The sequence below is a fragment of the Neolamprologus brichardi genome, chromosome 23 (genome assembly GCF_056152115.1).
Source record: "Neolamprologus brichardi isolate AB-2024 chromosome 23, ASM5615211v1, whole genome shotgun sequence".
In the NCBI taxonomy this organism is placed as follows: Eukaryota; Metazoa; Chordata; class Actinopteri; order Cichliformes; family Cichlidae; genus Neolamprologus; species Neolamprologus brichardi.
The window spans coordinates 21,672,346-21,691,692 of NC_142125.1; the positions used below are offsets into that span (position 1 = coordinate 21,672,346).

The 19,347-nt window shown below is 38.1% G+C and overlaps 1 protein-coding gene across 1 annotated transcript; it reads left to right on the forward strand.

Annotated features, from left to right (window-relative positions):
- Positions 1-7,044: 7,044 nt before the first annotated feature.
- On the forward strand, positions 7,045-16,559 carry LOC148096115 (uncharacterized). The gene is made up of 14 exons (XM_087835878.1): positions 7,045-7,091; positions 7,364-7,552; positions 7,958-8,040; positions 10,829-10,855; positions 11,372-11,507; positions 11,599-11,689; positions 11,801-12,221; positions 12,454-12,622; positions 12,716-12,933; positions 13,854-13,925; positions 14,282-14,448; positions 14,553-14,804; positions 15,048-16,074; positions 16,216-16,559. The coding sequence occupies exons 1-14, from the start codon at positions 7,045-7,047 to the stop codon at positions 16,557-16,559; spliced, it is 3,243 nt and encodes a 1,080-aa protein (XP_087692004.1).
- Positions 16,560-19,347: the final 2,788 nt, after the last annotated feature.

Genomic DNA, 19,347 nt, shown 5'->3' on the forward strand with positions numbered 1-19,347 from the left:
ACTGTCTCTAACATGGCCAGCTTTGGAGAACCATTAAATGTTTTTATGAAGTGTTTTCCCTGCTTAAGATGAGTAGTTGAAGATGACGGCTGAACCAATGAGTGGCTGAGCTAAAGGCGACTGAGCACGTAACTGAGCTAGGGGCGACTGAGTGATGGACTGAACAGGAAGTTGAACTAAAGGCTTAGCTGCAGACTGGACTGATGACAAAAGACATGGCTGAGGTGCAGGCCCTGCTAATGGCTGAGCTAGCGGCAATACAGGAAACTTGGCTAGCAGCAACACAGGAGACTGAACTAAGGGCAACTGAGCTGAGCGTGACTGAACTGAGGGTGACTAAACAGGAGACTGAGCTAATGACTGAAGTAATTGTTGAGGTGAAAATGGAGCTGGTGGTAGAGTTGATGACCAAACTGCTGGCCGGGCAGCTAACAGAGCTTCAGGCCGGGCCAGGCTGCACATCCTCCACCAAGCTGACCAGGTGAGCGGTGAACGGGGTGAAGGCGAATGTTGTGGAGGATGTCCAGTCCGAGGGATGGCAAACGGGAGGGAGGCATAGCTGATCCTAATAAACGGGGAAGCAAAACTCAAAAATTTGACATAGGACACAGACTTTCAAAGTAAAAAAGGAAACATAACAGACATGGACTTGACTAGGGGATAAAGCTGACAAGTGGGACAAAAACTAGGGCTGGGTATCATCTATTTGATTCTGATTCACAATGTCCAAATCGATCGATTCGATTTAAATTTTTGCCTCAGACAGTCAGAAATATTAAAATTCTGATCACGTATCAGTACATTTCCATATTTTTATATCTATAAAAGAAAGCTGACACTTGCAAGACTTTATCAAAGGTGTAAGCATCACAGCAGATGCCTTTGTGTTAAAGTCACTGAGAATAAAACATAGAAAAACATGAAGGCGATTTTCCTGGCCTGGGATTTTATAGCAGATGACCTTAAAATATTCTGCAGTAGATCACAAATGAAAGAAAACAATTAATCAACATATAAACATGATGCTGCTGAAGTGAAATAGAGCAAAGTTACAGAGGTGTTATTAGAGACAAAACCAAGCATTTTGCAATTTTGCACAATTTTAAAAAGTTTAAATTTGTTCAGTAGCTGATTGAACAGCAGAAATTAGGCTCTCTTTTCGGAAGTAAGTAAAAGGGAAAGAAAAACAGCTTCTGACAGCGTTGTAAACAATGGCAAGCAAGTTAATAATGCAGAAAACTGAGATTTTTCGACGGGAAACTGTTTTTGAAGTACACACAGAGAGAGAGAGAGAGAGAGAGATAGCTCTGCATGAAGTGTGATTTTTATTGTGGTGAAAGCAAAGCAGCAAAAATAAGATGAAATTTATGATGATGTTTATGTGAAGTAAAATTTGAAGCTTAGTTTGGATCTTCTTTTGCTGCTGGTTCAGTCAATATTGTTTGGAGAGATACAACCTGCAGCTTCAGAATCTATCACAAAAAGGGCGTAAACACAAAGCGCTGACCCACTGAAACATCAGAATCAGTGAACTGTCGGCTTTCAGCTCCGAGTGCGTCCGTGTCGTCGGGTGAGAAGGGAGACATCTCACTGATTCTGATCCGTCGGGGGCATGTGTGCAGAATCCGTGTACCTGCTCTAATTCACTGTTTTAGCTGTTTGGTGGTTGTTGAAATTTTGAGAGGTTTAACCTTAGATTATATTTAAAAATTGATTCAAGATTTTAATAAATCGATACAACATTATCTAAGCTAGAATCTATTTTAATCGATAAATCGATAATCAAAATCCTCCCCTAACAGCAATCATGGAACACAGAAAAAGACATCTAAGTGGTTGATGATTGAGCATGTGTATGACAAAAGAATTTTCCTTGAGATAAATTAAGTTCTTAATTAATGACTAACCTCGTATTGTGGATGGATTTTCTCAGTTGTTCTCCTGACTGAAGTTTGGTCCATTTACAGCATCCTGCCATGCGATTGCATTTGTTCCTTACCATCGGGAACCGTCATGTTAACTTTTATCGAGTGGAAAAAAAGATGGATGCCTGGATGTTAAACTTAATTATTACACCTGGTAGAGCAGCAACGCTGATCATTTTATTAAAGATTAAAGAATTTAGACAATTTTTGTGATTCCACAGTAATCGTTTGACTTTGGGACCTGCAGCATAGTTTGGGTCCAGCCTTAAAGACTGGATTCTGTTGTAATTATTTAATTTAATAATACATTCCAAGAACTGTTACCCTAAACAATGATTGCAAACTAGATCGTCTGATTGGCTGAAAAACCTGTTTCGTCATTAACTAGGGTGGGAGGAGCAATGATGTCAGAGTGTGATGAGAGTACAGCAAACTGGCAACGATTTATTTTATGGTAAGTCAATACAAATCCCTATTTTTTCATTTTTTATTACCCCAATCCCTCGTCCTCCCAATTATGTAATAAAAATAGCTAAACTTCCATAAATTTCATCCTTGTCACTAGACACTCCAGAATTATAATATAAATGACTAATGCTTTGAACATTGTGCTGATGTCCCCTGTATGACTGAGAAACATGCCACTCTATGTGCACCAAACATCTGAACTTAATTTAATGTATTTGTTTATATTTTATGTATTTGATTATATTTTATGTGTTTTTAAAAATAATTTCAACACGGGGGTCAATTGGATTAATTTTTATAGGTGGTTCAGTAAGTAGTAAAATTCTCTGATCCTGATTAATAATATATTTTATTATTACCGCTAATAATAATAATAATAATAATAATAATAATAATAATAATAGTAACATAGATAACACCTTTGTTTATGTGGACATTTGTACAGCACTTTATTTAATAGCACAGAATCAAAGTTTATTGATTTCATTTACAAGGTATAATTTCAAATTAAAAGATTCCTAATGGTAGCTGTGCAAATCTTATTGTATTAGTTACACATAAAATTTCTAATGGCTATTCCTATTTTCCAAGATCCAGTATCCTATAAAAGACAGCAGAATTCATTTGTCTAAATGCCTGAACAATCATTGTGAGCACAACAGCCAACTTTGGAGGAGTGGCGGTGGAAACAGGCTTGAATTAAGAGTCCATGTTGTTACCTTTTAGCAGAAGATGGAGAAGAGGGGTTTATTTGAATGCTGGTTCAATCAGAATTCCATCAATCCAAATGAATAACTTTTTAATTTTGTTCCCTTGATCTTTCGATACAGAACTACATTACATGAACCACATTTAATCTGACTGTTAATTTTTGCATGTATTGCTTTACAACATAGCACCACATCCCCTAAACCAGGTGGCTTCTTCACAAGAACAAGACAATGGAAAAAGAGGAGAATACTTCGGATCCCAGGGTCCGAGTGTATGCCTTGCATGTGAGAGGAAGATGGCGTTTTGAAATATTGGATGCAGTAAACAATGCACTGGAGTTACTGGAACAAAATGGAATTAGTGAGGTTGTTGCAGTTCTTCAGGGGTCTCAGTCTCAGAGCAATGATGTGCCAGCCACTGTAAGTTCCTGTAGTAACACAAAAAGTCATTAACAGTTGAAAAGTCTTTTCTTTAACTGTTAGTGTTAATCACCTACCTTATCTCCACATCGCATTGATCAGATGGAGATGCCTATCCCCTTGGTCTTTCACTGACATCAGTACCATCAGATTTTTTTTATTAAATTGCTACATACCTTTAGATGTTCAATAGCCAGATAGGAAATTAGCCACACTCTAAGTATAAGTATAAATTATAAATTATAAAAAACTATGCTATGTTCCTGCAATTGTTTCTTTCTTAACCTCCTATGACCCGAACTCTTCCATGGCATGCATTTTTAATTTCTCTTTGATATTTGGGCTGATTGGGACCTCATGAATGTAAAAACAAAAAATTACCAGATTTTTGTTTCTAAGAAAAATGAGAGCCACATATGAGGATATTCATTTAAAATTTTGATAGAACAGTGGCAGTATAATGTCCTCGTAAGTGGATATCAGGCCCTTGTAGAGCAAAATTTAGTATTTTGGTCTAAATAACCCAAACTGTGATGTCCACATATTTGGACGCCAGAACCTAGGAGGTTAAGATTGATGCAGCTGATAAAGAGCCTCAGTCCAGCAATTATGATGTGCCCACCAATGTAAGTTATACAGAAACACGGCTATAAAGAAATGAAATATCAAATGAAAGTTACTGCAACAAATACTAAGAATCTCCTCTCTTCATTTATCTTTGCAGGCAGATGGTGTTGCTGATGGGAAAGGAAAATGACTGCCAATAAAGACACATAAACATAGCTACACACACACAAGCATGCATGCACCTGCACACATATGTTCATATACAACAATGTTCAGATAAAGTTCAATAAAGTTCTTGTTGTTCAATGGCAAAATCCTGTGTTTTCTTTCTCACACTGATGGAGGATGGGAAAAGTCAACACTCATGGTATTTAGAAAGAATATAATGCAAAGATTTGCAGCTGAATCATAACGTAAGGAGCAGCATTGTAATGTACTCCTTCTTATATAATATTATTTTAGACCTACTGACTACTCGAAGGACTTCAAATGCAAACTAAGAGTGTGAACAGACTCCTCCAACACACCCACTCTGATGCTGCTATTGATCACCTATGTGCAATATCTCAGTCTTTCCATGTTCCGTACAATATTTTTGGCTCATATGCAATATTTTGGTCTTATTGGGATCACCATCCCCACCTCAAATGACCATAGCCCCTCCTCCCTTATTTTATTTATTAGATTTTGCCCTTGTATACAGCCCCATGTTTCTGTTTCAATGTCTCCTACGCATGCACCATGTATATTACGCATATCCCATGTATATAGTTCACTCACACATATATGTATACATATATATTTATTTTTATTAATTTTTTCCCCTCATTGTATATTGTTTTCCCTTCTTTCATTTTGTACCTTGTGGTCCAGGTACCCAATTTTGCTGTGAAAGTAACGGCACAATGACCATAAACACTCTCTAAGTCTAAGAAATTAAAAATCCCATTTTAACTGTAAATTAAAATCCTTATTTAAAACAAGTTTATTAATTTCTTTGACAAGGTGTAATTTCGAATTAAAATTATACTAAACTAGTAAGATTCACAAAACAGATTAATTGAATGTTATTAATCATAATTACAGAAAAGACTCCAAGTGAATCATCTTCAATTCCAAGTACTAGTTCCTTGTAATATAGGCAAAATTAATCATGTGATTGGCGTAAGGTCTGTGTAGTCATGAGTTTGGGGGGGAGGTCAGTGATGTCAGAGTGTGGTAAGAATACAGCAGACTGGAAAAGATTTGTTTCAAGGTAAGTCCAATCAAAATCACTAATGCTTTCATTTTTTTATGATAATAATAATAATAATAATAATAATAATAATAATGGATTGCATTTATACAGCGCTTTTCAGGAACCTGAAAGCGCTTTACAATTCCACTATTCATTCACTCTCACATTCACACACTGGTGGAGGCAGCTACAGTTGTAGCCACAGCTGCCCTGGGGCAGACTGACAGAAGCGAGGCTGCCAATATCGCGCCATCGGCCCTTCTGGCCAACACCAGTAGGCGGTAGGTGAAGTGTCTTGCCCAAGGACACAATGACCAAGACTGTCCGAGCCGGGGCTCGAATCGGCAACCTTCCAATTACAAGACAAACTACCAACTCTTGAGGTTCGATTGCATCAAAATCCCTCGTCCTTCCAATTATAGAACACAAACAGATAATCCTTTTATCATTTTTATTCCAGTCCCTAGACATTCCAATTATACATTCTAAATCACTGATGCCTCCAATATGGATTGTCTGATTTGCTAATAGACAATGGTGTTAGAGGGTGATGTCAGCAGAGGACATAGAAGTATGACTAGGTAACTGATTAGTATAATGGCCATTCTTTCTATCCAAATGACTAATTCTCCTGGCTTTTAAAAAAAATCCTAATCGATACAGCTTCAAATTTTAGAAACCAAATCAATAATTCTTCCATTTTTTCACTCTAAGTCCTAGATCTTCCACGTTTAGTATAGAAATTACTAATCCTTCAAAGAAACTAATGATAATTTCATCTGTATGCATCTTCCTTTGAAAATTGGTTTCTTTGTTCTTATTCCTACTTTGAGAATGTCAGGTATGTGCAAGTGTGTCTGATCAACATCTGTTTGATATCTCAGATTCAGTGGTCTGAACTAAAATGTCATTTGTTCTTCATGCAGTAGAAATACAGCTGCAGAGTGTTGCTCAAAATGAAGCAATCTTTGGTCAGCTTCAGAGCCCACAAGATGAGTGTTCTACAGGATAGTGCAGTGTTTTCTCTTCTTAATCCACCATTTTTTCCATAATATATAAAATGGACCTGGTGTATGATTCTCATCACTGCTGCTGCAATCGCTTTAGTCTTTGTGGTGGTCTTGCTCCTGCTCCATTTCAAGAAATGCATATAATTACAAGTAAACACACACACACAATTAAAATGAAGTTTAATAACGTTTTTTTTTTTTCTTTAACAGTGTTATTGGGCTGTGTCTTCATTATGATGGGATTCAAACTGAGTATCTTGGAAGAAAATTATAGGTGAATCAAAATATGATTAGAATGACAATAATACTTTATTCATCCCTAAGGAATTTATGTTCACAATTGCTCCAAGACAATAAGAGCAGTAATTGACAAACTACATTAAATAATACAGTATATTATGAGGCTACAAAATCTAACAAAATAGGTCTAATAGATATAAATAGTTCAAATTTTTAATACCCCAGGATATTGCACAAATTAAATATATAAGGTTGATATTGAGGTAATGTAAAAGTGTAAAATTTTCCTTTCTGTTTAGAGAAGGTGCAGATAATAAGGATGTATAACTATTGCAGTGTGTACCTTGCTTTAGTTGGAGAAGTAGCGCAGAGATATCCACCGGCAGGAATGATTTCCTGTGTCGTTCAGTTATGCATTATGGATAATATCAGCCTCTCACTGAGCGTACTCCTGTGACCAGCACGTCATGGAGTGGCTGGCATTGTCCAGCACTGTCCTCGGTTCAGATGCCGGGTAATCCACACATGGGCTAGCACAGGACCACCAGTGTGTCTGAAACTTGCCTTGTGCTGGCCAATGTGTGGGCCACCTCTGGCACCTCTGGGCCACCAAAGGGCCGCTGTGGATCTGCCTGATTACCTGTACTCCTGGGCTGCTATTTTAGCTGAGTGCTCAGAAGACATCTTCGCTGGATCGTTGAGTTATCCTCGTCAATACAGCTCTGATAATCTCAGTTTTTTGTGTGATTTCTTAGTTTTTTCTAACCGGAGTTCTCCTGTGCATAGACTCCTGGACCTGTCCTTATTGCTGGATCAGTTTCCCTGGCAGTGTGTCGTGGAGTGGGCGAGAGTGCTGAAGACAAATGTGAAAGGAGCGAACGAGCAGAGCGTGTTTGAACTCTTCCTCTACTATGGAACCGTGGGTGCTGAGTGGTGTGTGAGTGGAGCGAGTCTTCCTGAAGACAACGATCCTGGGTGACAGATTGTTTTCACTGCACCAGAACGTCAACTGCTGAACCTCATCTCTGTACGCTGACTCATCATTGCTGCTGATGAGTCCAACCACGGTTGTGTCGTCAGTGAACTTGATGATGTGGTTAGAGCTATGTAGGGTGGTGGAGTCATGTGTCAGAAGGGTGAACAAAAGAGGGCTAAGAACGCAGCCCTGAGGAGCTCCTGTGCCTGATGGTGCTGGAGATGTTGTCGCTGATTCGGATGGACTGAGGGCTCTCTGGCAGGAAGTCTAATATCCAGTTCTGGAGCGAGGTTTTCAGTCCCAACTTGCTGAGTTTGTCAAACAGTTTTCGGGGGGATATATCGTTGAATGCTGAGTTAAAGTCTACTAAAGAACATTCTGACATAAGCATTTTTCTTGTCCAGGTGGAAAATGGACAGGTGGAAAGCAGTGGAAATAGCAACCTCGGTTGACCTGTCTGGCCGGTATGCAAACTGCAGCGGGTCAAGTGAGCAGGGGAGGTTGCTCTTCACGTGTGCCATGACAAGTCTCTCAAAGCACTTCATGATGACAGTGGTCAGGGCGATGGGACGATAGTCATTTGTGCAGGATAGAGAGGATTTCTTTGGCACCGAGATGAGTTTTGTTTTTTTATTTTTGTTCATACTTTTATATCTTGTTAGCACCACATATTAAAACCTGTATAATTCTCTGTGAGCACTTATTTAATTTATTTTAATTGTACTTTCTTCAGTTCATTTTGAGTGAAAAATGTTTTTTAGGCTTCGTCAGGGTGCCAGACAGATTATTAGACCATCCATCCATTCGCTTCCGCTTATCCTTTCCAGGGTCGCGGGGGGTGCTGGAGCCTGTCCCAGCAGTCATAGGGGGAGAGGCGGGGTACACTCTGGACAGGTCACCAGTCTGTCGCAGGGCTAACACATAGAGACACAGACAACCATTCCCACTCACATTCACTCACAGATTCACACCTATGGGCAATTTAGATTGACCAATTAAACTATCCCCACTAACTGCATGTTTTCGGACTGTGGGAGGAAGCCGGAGTAACCAGAGAGAGAACCCATGCAAACACGGGGAAAACATGCAAACTCTACACAGAAAGACCCCAACCTGATGGTGGAATTGAACTCAGGACATTCTTGCTGTGCAGCAACAGTGCTAACTACCGTGCCACCGTGATTATTAGTGTCAAACTAAATAGGAACTTAGTCCTAAACGTGCACATACACATACACAAATCAACACACAGAGACATTGACCCTTTAACTGCCTTAACAACCAACAGCATCTTTTTCAAACAGTTGTTCTTTGCTGAAGAGCTCTGTAATCATTATACAAACTGAATCCATTACAAGGTAACATACATTTCTTTCACAAAATTACATAAACCACTGAATAGTAGGACTACAAAGACTCTGTATATAATTTTATCTACTTTATTTAGTCTTAGCCACAACACAAGCCATTATTTGCCTAAATCAGCTTGACCTAGTCGATCCACTGATGGTCCTGGATTGTTGATTACCTGACAGAGCGACCACAATGAATGCAACACAGGGGCATCACAAGGGACCGTCCTCTCCCCTTTCCTCTTCACTCTCTACACCTCAAACTTCAATCACTGCACTAAGACCTGACATCTTCTGAAGATGGTTGAATGCATTATTGAGGGTGACGAGATGGAGTGCCGGGCTGTGGTGCACTCTTTTGTCACACTGAACGGCAGATGTTTCTGCCGTTCAGTGTAACAAAGACCAAAGAATTGACTGAAGACCAGGAAACTTGAGATCCCTGTTTCTATCCGAGGGGTGGAGCACTGTAAATATGGCAGCACAGGAACAAGCACTGAGCACAAGATCTATAGAGGCTGGGGTCTATCACAACATGCAAGACCCCAGGTGCAGGCTGTGTAAAGATGCCCCTGAGACAATCCAGCACATAACAGCAGGGTGCAAGATGGCAGGCAAGGCATACATGGAATGCCATAACCAAGTGGGCGGCATAGTGTGCAGGAACATCTGGGCCGAGTATAACCTGGAAGTCCCGAGGTCAAAATGGGAGACGCCCCCAAGGGTGGTGGAGAATGACCGAGCTAAGATCCTGTGGGACTTCCAGATACAGACGGACAAAATGGTGGTGGCTAACCAACCGGACATAGTGGTGGTAGACAAACATGAGAAGACGGCCGTAGTGATCGATGTAGTGGTTCCGAATGACAGCAACATCAGGAAGAAGGAACATGAGAAGCTGGAGAAATACCAAGGGCTCAGAGAAGAGCTCGAGAAGATGTGGAGGGTGAAGGTGACGGTGGTCCCAGTGGTAATTGGAGCACTAGGTGTGGTGACTCCCAAGCTAGGCGAGTGGCTCAAGCAGATCCCGGGAACAACATCGGAGATCTCTGTCCAGAAGAGCGCAGTCCTAGGAACAGCTAAGATACTCAAGCTCCCAGGCCTCTGGTAGAGGACCCGAGCTTGAAGGGTTGACCACCCACAGGGGCGAGTGGGGATTTTATATATATATATAAAATCCCCACTCGCCCCTGTGGGCGGTCTATCCTTTGCATATATATGTGTGTGTGTATATATATACATACATATATATATATATATATATATATATATATATATATATATATGCAAAGAATAGACCGCCCTTACGGGTGGAAGAAGAATTTTATTTATTTATTCTTTGCCAATTTACATAAGCGATAAATGGTAAAAAGAAATTCTAGGTTTGAAGTTGAACCTTGTTTTATCATATAAGTTATTAATCCAAATGAGGGATACTTCGCACTAAGAACATTCCCAAAGAAGGATATGCAAATGATGTTTGTCATGTCAATTACATTAATTACATTTAAAATTCCAAACAAATCATCCTCCATTCCAAGTTCAGATATACGCTATTGGTAAGAAATCACATGATAAAAGCAGACGGCGTGATAGGTTTGACAATCTGAAAGCTAAGCTCCCCATAGGTTATGTGCAGAGCTGTTAGTGCTGTCAGTTGAAGATTGTGGAATTACATAGAGGTAAGTTGCGATAAAATTCACTAATTCCTTCCAACTGTAAGATCCCAATTCCTAATGTCTTTTGTAACATTTACTATACTATACTATAATTATATACTATATATAGTATATACTATATACTATACTATAATTTCAACTATTAAATGTAAATAACTAATGTTTAAAAAATGTAAATTTCCGTGTTTTCTATTATTTGTATTTCATTTTTCTAGGTTTCCTTTCATAATTCCTCAGTGAACAGTAAAATATTGTCACAGTCAAGAGACAAGTGAGTAACAAAATGTTTTTTATTTTATTTTTGTTCATACTTTTATACCTTGTACCACCACACATTAAGATCTATGTAATTGTCTGTGAGCATTTCTTGAATTTATTTTAATCGTACTATCTGCATATCATTTTGATTGAAAAATGTTTTCTAGGCTTTGGCTGCCTGCCAGGCAGATTATTTTTGTCAAATTAAAAAGGAACAAACACCCTACAGTAAATAAGTACACATACAGAAATCAGCGCATAGAGACATTGACCCTTTAAATTCTTTAACAACACTAACATCTTTTTTCAACAGTTCTTCTTGCTGAAGGGCTCTCCAGTGATTAATCCAACTGAATGCATTTTTGGAAATTTGTTTCAAAATAAGTCAAATTTCAATCAATTATTCATCCTTCCAAATTTCCAATTCTTCCAATCCTTAAATATGATTCCCTAATTCTTCAAAGAATTAGGGAATTATAAATAATTCAACAAATAATTCAGCTGTTCTGATGTGTATTCTTCTCTACAGGAAAAATGCCACGTCAGATGACAGAATGCCCAATATGCTTGATTCCATATGTTGCAGTTGGGCAGCATTTAAAAAAATACCACCATGTTGTAAACAAAGAAGAATTTCATTTACTGCTAAATTACTGCTCTACAGTGTAAGTCACTGTCATACAGTATATGACAAAAAATGCAACAATTTAAAGTGGTAGTTGTAGTTACATTTGTCAAACTGGATGTGATATGCAGTTACAGGGGCAGGCTGGACTGTCCAGTATGTAAAGCTAAAAGCCGTATAAGACTGGACAAGCACTTGGAAAATGTCCACTGTGAGATTGAGGTTAGTGTTTTGTATAGCTTACATTTTGTTGTTAAATTAGAATGCATTCTTATGTGACATGTTTCACTAACTTTCTCAAACATTGCTGTTCTATTGTTTATACCCTTTCAGAAATCAGATCAGAAGAAAGTAATGAGGACAGCGAAACGATTGGCTAATCTGAAAGCCCTCAAAGCTCTCAGACGTTCAAATCCACAGCCTCCAATGGTGACCTCACTGGACATAGAGCAGCTGACTGAAAGCAGTGATCAAGAGGAGCGAAGTGATAACAGTGATAGCAGTGAAGAATCTGCAGAGATTAGAGAAGACAGCTCAGTCCATTCCCCTGTCAATCAATCAGATGATGCTCAAGTCCAACATCAGAATTGCAAAAAGTGCAAAGAACTGGATTTGTTACTTCAACTCCTGAAAAGGAATCTGAAAAGTCTGAAAGCCACTAAGGATAAACTTGGCTTCAAACCTCTCAGCCCCCCAAAGCACCAGAAATCTGAAAGAAGTAAACGTGACCCAACAGCCCGGCTTCCTAAATTTGGTATGAATTCTTCGGCAATAATATTGTTTCTTGTGTAGTGTAATGTGAATTTGTATATCTGGTTGTTCTATTTAGGAAGTCACATCCCGCTAATTAAACAGATACTACTAATTAGCAATATCTTCCAGATATCATTGTCAACCACTTGAATTAGAAGAATGTTTTCTGTACCTCATCAGTTTGTCATGACACTTCTAATTGCTATGTTGTTACTACACTTTATTTTAAACAGAGAAAGTCCTGAATGCTTGGTTTCAGCACATTTGTGGAACAAGTACAAAAGACGTTGAAAATGCCAAACAACGGGTCCAATATGTCCGTGCCTGGGCATATTTCATGTCTCACAATCAAGTCCCTGCAATGACGTTTGCATTTATGGACAACAGAGAAAGACTGACTGAGTACATTTTTACAAATTTCTGTGATATTTAAGTCCAGTAATCTCAATAATACTAAAGTGATTACTGATTTGTGTTTGTTTGTGCCTTTTTTAGATGGACAACTTATCTGAATAAACATGCCGTGACAACCAAAAGGATTCGGATTGGAAATGTGAGGGCGTTCTTGAAATTTCTGATTGATGCACAACTGCCAGAGGTCAGAGCCTCCCGTAAGGCTTTAAAGGGGACTTTATTTGCACTTCAGTTGGAGATGAAGAAGAGCAGAAGGGAGTTACAAACCCACAGGCAAGCCATCCGGATCAAAAAATCACGTAAGATCCAACTTTACTACTTATTCATCACTGTCTTTACCTAGCATGTGTAATAAATACATTATTTATAAATGTCATAATGTCATTACTGTGATGTAGTGAGGAAGGAGTACTCAAAATGTTATAATATAAGTTAAATTGTATTTAAGTACATATTTTGTACACTGCAAGGGTATACATTGTACAAAATAGAAAGTAAACAGAAACTAGGAAATGTAGAGTAGCACAAACAGGCAGGCAGCAAAACAGTTTGTCACCACAAGGAAACAGTGGCACACCAAAGCTACTTATTCCAAAGTAAGAAGGAAGTAAAGATAGCTGAGAGAATCTACCACAGATGTAGAAAAAAAAATTAAGCAGGGGTAAAAGTTAAACTAAACAAAAGAAAAATGTCACCAAAAACAGGAGACGTGACCAGCAACTAACCAGTGGGAACACATAACTAAACATACAAATGCAGAAAGAAAAAACATAAAATATCTAAACAATAAGCAAACTAATAATCAAATTAAAGATACCTAATGATAAAATGAACTATACAGTCAAAAAACACAAAGACTAAAATGGTCAAGGAAATGAGACTATCAAAATTTAGTATATTGATAGTTTTTATTTTTTTTCACATGAATGTGTTATATTCAGTACTAAGCTTGGTAAACTTGGAAAGTTTAGGAAGTAGGATAAATAAATTGAAAGGGTTAGTATTCTGGATTGGAAAAGTAAGATTTAAGTTCAAAATGGCAATCCAATTCATTTTCATATACTGTGAGCACTGATTGCCAGTTTTTCTTCCTTAAAAAATAATTTTTTGAAAAAAATTAAGTCTAAACTACAACCTGTTTTATATTTACATCATTGCGTGCAGCATGAATGAGCATGACTGGAGCTACAGGAACATAAAAACATTCTGTGTCTTTTAGAAATGCTTGTAGATCCTGTCCACATCACTGATTTTCTCAAGAAGGCCACCACACACATCCCTGAAGCACTTGGTAAGTGTTTAGTTCATTTCTCCATAAGGACAACTCTAATAACCCCAATAATATCTCTGTTAATGAGAATTCTTTTATAATATTTACTTACCAGCTGTAATCTGTATGTATATATAGTTCAGAAACTCAGATTTACAGAAATATATGACAGAACTTTTTGCTTTCAATTATAACAGACTGCTCATTTATAATCACTTGTTGGACTTTTGATTTTTGTTCAAATATATAATACATATACAAACAGTAGCATTTGTGATGTTTATATAGGATTATATTAGGGGGAGTATATAGCAATATAAGGGATATGCTCAACTATCCCTTGTGTCTTACCGTGCAACCTCTATGTTACTCAATAGTCGAGCTTGAGAAAAATCCCACAACTGAGAACCTAGACTGGTTCTATGGTCTTCTGGCTGGATTTGTCATCTGCACAACTGGACACAGAAGAGCCGTCATATCAAATATGACAGTTGACGAAGTTGGCACTGCTGAAGCGGATGGTGATGGCCGGCGGATAATCAGAGTAAAGTCATTAAGAAATGATTTCTCTCCCTGATTAAAGATGTTTTCTTACCAGCGACATCAATGACTGTGTGCAATGTAATTTAGTTGCTGATTCTTTTACAGGTAAAAGAGCACAAGACCAAAGAAACATTTGGCCATGCACTTGTTCCCCTAACGAAAGACGAATACATATGGTTTCACCGCTTTGTGTACCACCGCCACAGATACCCTGGTGTATCATCACAATTGATTTTTGCCAACACCAATGGAGGGCCTTATTCTAAGATGCTGACATCATTTCAAGATGCATGGAGGAAGTTTGGTATCCCAGGAAAACCAACCTTCTCTATGATTAGGAGCAGCATCAGCACTTTTGTGAGTAGTTTCCACTTTATGGTGATTCAGTGTTTTTACCTTCCTATCCTTTTAGAGGGATGATATAAAACAGTCACCCTTCCTGGTTCTACTCCCAGTGTTTTAATGTTGGAAGGACATTTCTTTTTCTTTATATTGTCTTCTGTTGTACTTCTTTTTGTGGTTCTGTCCTTAGCTCTGCAAATCTTGAAAATGTCAAATGTTAGTGCAATTAATAACATTATTTAATGTTTACATTTGTAGAGTGGGAGATTCTTGGGAACCCAAAGCAAGGTACAAGTCCACCGGATGATGTGCCATTCTGATGCAACTGCAGCAAGGTTTTATGAGGCAGATTTAAACTTTGACGAAGTCTTCAAGTGCCGCAACAATGCTGCAAAGGCACTTGCTGTGAACAATAGAACCAGAGACTCTGAGGAATCTACAACCTCAGAAGACAATAAAGATGTGTTGCAGAGAAGATATGCTGGACCGAAGAAAAGAAAGTCTAGTCAAAATGCCACAAGAGAAGAAATTGTGAAAAAGAAGACCAAACAGCACGCAAACACCATTGACACAGACAGCAGCAAAGATGAAAGTAACAATGAAGTCAGGAAAATCATTGACCCGGCAGCAGGAAACACATCTGGAAAACACCCACATAAACAGAGTGGCAGGGCAAGAGCAAAAGTGAGGGTACAAGAAGACACAACAGGTGATGAAGATATGTCAGAGATGGTGACTACAGAGAGTAGTGAAGGTGAAGATTATGATGATAACTGTGAACACATTGACCTTACAGCAGCAGGTACATTGGGAACCACCAAAGGTAAAGATAATGCTAAAGGAAAAGGAAAAGCCACAAAGGACACAGGACATTTCTATAGTCGTACTCAATTTCTTAAAAACAAGTTTAAATGTTGGGAATCTCCTAAAATTATCTTAGAAAGAATTGCAATCCAAACACAAATACAAAAAGTTGTTAGACCAAAGGAAACAACTGAGGGTGTGAACCAAACACAGACAGAGACAATAGATGAAGACAATGAAGCCTTGAGGCCAGAAAGTTTGAGTGAAAATGAAAGCAGTATGCAAACAGTGACTACAGATAATGAAGAAGACAAAGCTGAAGATGAAAATGGTCCCTTGTTGAACACAACAGACATAGACCAAGAAGTTTCCAGTGGACTAGTGAGAAAAACTACAGAAAAAATAAAAGGAATGAGCACAGAGGACATAGGCAGAGATAAACATGGACCACAGACAAAGACGACAACCGAGGGAAAATGCAATTTGAGATCAGAAGGAACAACAGAGGAAGAAATGAAAACACAGACAGAGACTACAGATAAAGACAAAGCACTGAGAACAGAGGACAAAGACATAAAGGAACAGGGACCACAGATGGAGACCATGGATAAAGAAAAAAACGATTTGAGATCAGAAGGAACAACTGAAAACAAAGACACAGTTAGAGTAAAAGAAGATGGCCCTGGGACTAGCTATGAGTCTCCAGTGGCACACCCAAAGAAGAGGAAAAGGTCTCTAATGAAGAAAAGCTCTTTGGCGAAGTGTGATGAAAGAAAAGAAACAAAGCAAAAGGGCAACAAGCAAGAAAGAAAAAGACCAAAGAGCCTGACTGCAAGACAGTTGTTAAGTCCAAAGATGCTCAGAAGTCACAAGACTAAAGAGGCACCTAAAGATACCAACAAAAGACAAAAAGTCATACAAAGACTCAGAGGAAAAGATAAGAAAAAGATTTTTGGTTGTTGTTGATTTTACTCTGATCTTCTGACAGATCTTCTGTCTTACTACATATGTAAAACTTTGTTATCATGTGAGGTTTTGGTTACTTATTTTACACAGTTGCTCTGAGGGTTTTTTTTCTAGATTTTACTCACTTGTTCATGTGAGAGTCTTCTTTTTTGTTAAGGTAAGTTATTGTTTTTATTTTTTACTTTTAAAATAAAACTCGTTAAAAACAGACAAATGCTGATATATATAAGTTGTTGACAACAAATGCCAAATGCAATAATAAAGATTTTTCAGTTATATTTTACAATCATTAGTCATGGATTTCATTTCCAAGCTGTAATTCCAAATAACTCACATATTATTCAGGCAAGGTTGCTAAAGGATGAAGTCCTCACAAATTATATCTGAACAATATCCTATAATACATAGCAGAATCAGTCATCTGATTTGGTAAAAGTTAGTGATGTTAATGGTGATGTCAGCAGATTATGTACAAATTATGTTTTTTCTTTCACAATGTGGATTTCCAAATGAGTCACTTTTAACACTAATGTGGTTCCTAAAGGATAATATGCAAATTAGTAGATTGAATTACACAGTTACTTTAATGACACATGCAATTCCTCACAAATCATCCTCAATTAAAAGTTACCGAGTCTTATAACAGATAGCATAAATCGATCATCTGATTTACTGGTAGATAGTGATGTCAGAGTGATGTCAGCTGAAGTCTGGAGAAGAACAATTTGTTAAGTGGTGAGTCCAGTCAGCATTGTATTTATCCTAATTACTATTGATTCTTCTTCTTTTTTTCATCCCAATCACTAGCGCTTCCAATTTTCCCATACAATCAACAATTCTTCCAATTTTTCCACCCTAATCTTTAGATCTTCCACTTATTCAAGATACATTGTCTGAACTTCAGGAGCAGGACCACGCCTCCAAACATACCCCTTCTGGGTCTTATCTATATGACCTCCCACTTGTACAAGCTGTTCGTTATTGATTTTGTGCCCCACCTTCCCGTTTGCTTTTTTCAATTCTTTCAATTCTTCATGTCTCATTAGTACATTTGAATCTACCATGCTGGGGAGCTGCCTCCAGTCCCCTTCGAGGTCATTCCCAAAAAGCAGCTTAATTCATTCTCGATGGAGGACATTGAACGACATCTACCAATTCAGAACCATGATAACAGAGTTCTGGCTGATTGGAGCTGGCTCGGACCTGGGCTATAGAAGAACAAGAAGCGGCTACAGCTGTTCAAAATCCCACAAGGCTGGCTGACAAGATAGACGATGGGCAGGGCTGTGAGTACTCAGACTGTGTTTTTTTAAACGCAATATGGATAAGATCTTGGAGAAGCTCATGGCTCTGCAATATGGATAACATCCTGAAGAAGAACAATGGGAATTTAGAGACCTGATGACCAGTGATGGACATTAGACCTACTGTAAAATTGGAAGCAGTTTGTATATTGGAACTAATCTTAATGCTCACAGGGGTCAATTGGTTAACTTTCTTGATTATTAATTTTAAATTCTGACAATAGGTTGTGTGAATAAGCAGAGCAATTTGCAATTTTTTGGGATTAACAATGTATCTGATTCTGAACATTAATATAAAATACTACAACAACTAATAATAGCAACTCGGATAAAAAGCCATTGTTTATGTGAACATTCGTACAGCACTTTAATCAATACTACAGAATCAAAGTTTATTGATTTCTTTTACGAGGTATAATTTCAAATAAAAATATTTCTAATGGTAGCTGCGCAAATCCTGTTAATTAAGTTAAGTTGTATTAGTTACACATAAAATTTCTAATGGGTATTTCTACTTTCCAAGGTCCAGTACCCTATAAAACACATCAGAATTCAGTTCTCTGATTGGCTAAAGATTGTTTTGAGTATAACAGCAAACTTTGGGGGAGTGGCAGTGCTCGGCCCCTTGCCAGCCCACTTGTGGGTCTGCAGTGCCCACTATCCTGGGTTTTGGCACCACTGTAACAAACCACTGCAGGCCCAGTGACATTTTCAAGCTTTTCAGCATGGTTTATTCCACATCTCCGCAACATCCCTTGATACAGGACCCGGTACAGCTTTTAAGGTGGTGAGGCTAGATCGTAGATGCAGATCATAGAGGTGCGTCCATCTCACCTGCAGTGGTACTGCAAGCCACGACCACATCAGATTTTAACCATACATTTGGACAGCACTTTATTTTATTTATTTTTTTCATTCAAACCATTTTCTATCCATGGCTGGTTCGGAATCACCAATAAGCCTAACATGAAACTCTTCTGTACTGTTGGAGGAAACCCAAGTATCCACAGAGACAACATTCACTCAAAAGCAAATGAGCAAGTCAAAAAGACACTTAGATCCACTGGATAATGATAACAGGAAACGTGTGGGATCAATTTATTGATTTCACATTTCCTTTTTTTCGATCACTGTTAATGTGGTTCATTCCACATACCTTGTCCTAATCTCCACATCACACTGATCAGATAGAGATGTCTATCCCTTTGATTTATATCTGACATCACAGCATCCATTCTTTTCCTGTCATGCTTTCCTGCATTGTAAAATAACTTTGTTATATGTCCAATAGTCAGATAAGAAATTAGTCAGACTATAGGTTGTAATCTACAAATTATATTAAACTGTGTTACATTCCTAAAATTCTTATTTTCTTTATTAGATGTACTTGTGTACTGCTGCCAATGAGTTCATAAACACGTCAGTTTGAAGCTATTTTATTGGAGTATCTACCAGCAAGAATTTCAAGATTCAAAGATCATTTT

Bases quoted from the DNA above. Each gene is read 5' to 3' on its own strand.
- LOC148096115 (XM_087835878.1), top strand. From the start codon at position 7,045: ATGGAGTGGCTGGCATTGTCCAGCACTGTCCTCGGTTCAGATGCCGG. The intron at 7,553-7,957 runs GTGACAGATTGT...TTTCTTGTCCAG, and splicing joins CCTGAAGACAACGATCCTGG to GTGGAAAATGGACAGGTGGA. The intron at 14,805-15,047 runs GTGAGTAGTTTC...TTACATTTGTAG, and splicing joins GGAGCAGCATCAGCACTTTT to AGTGGGAGATTCTTGGGAAC.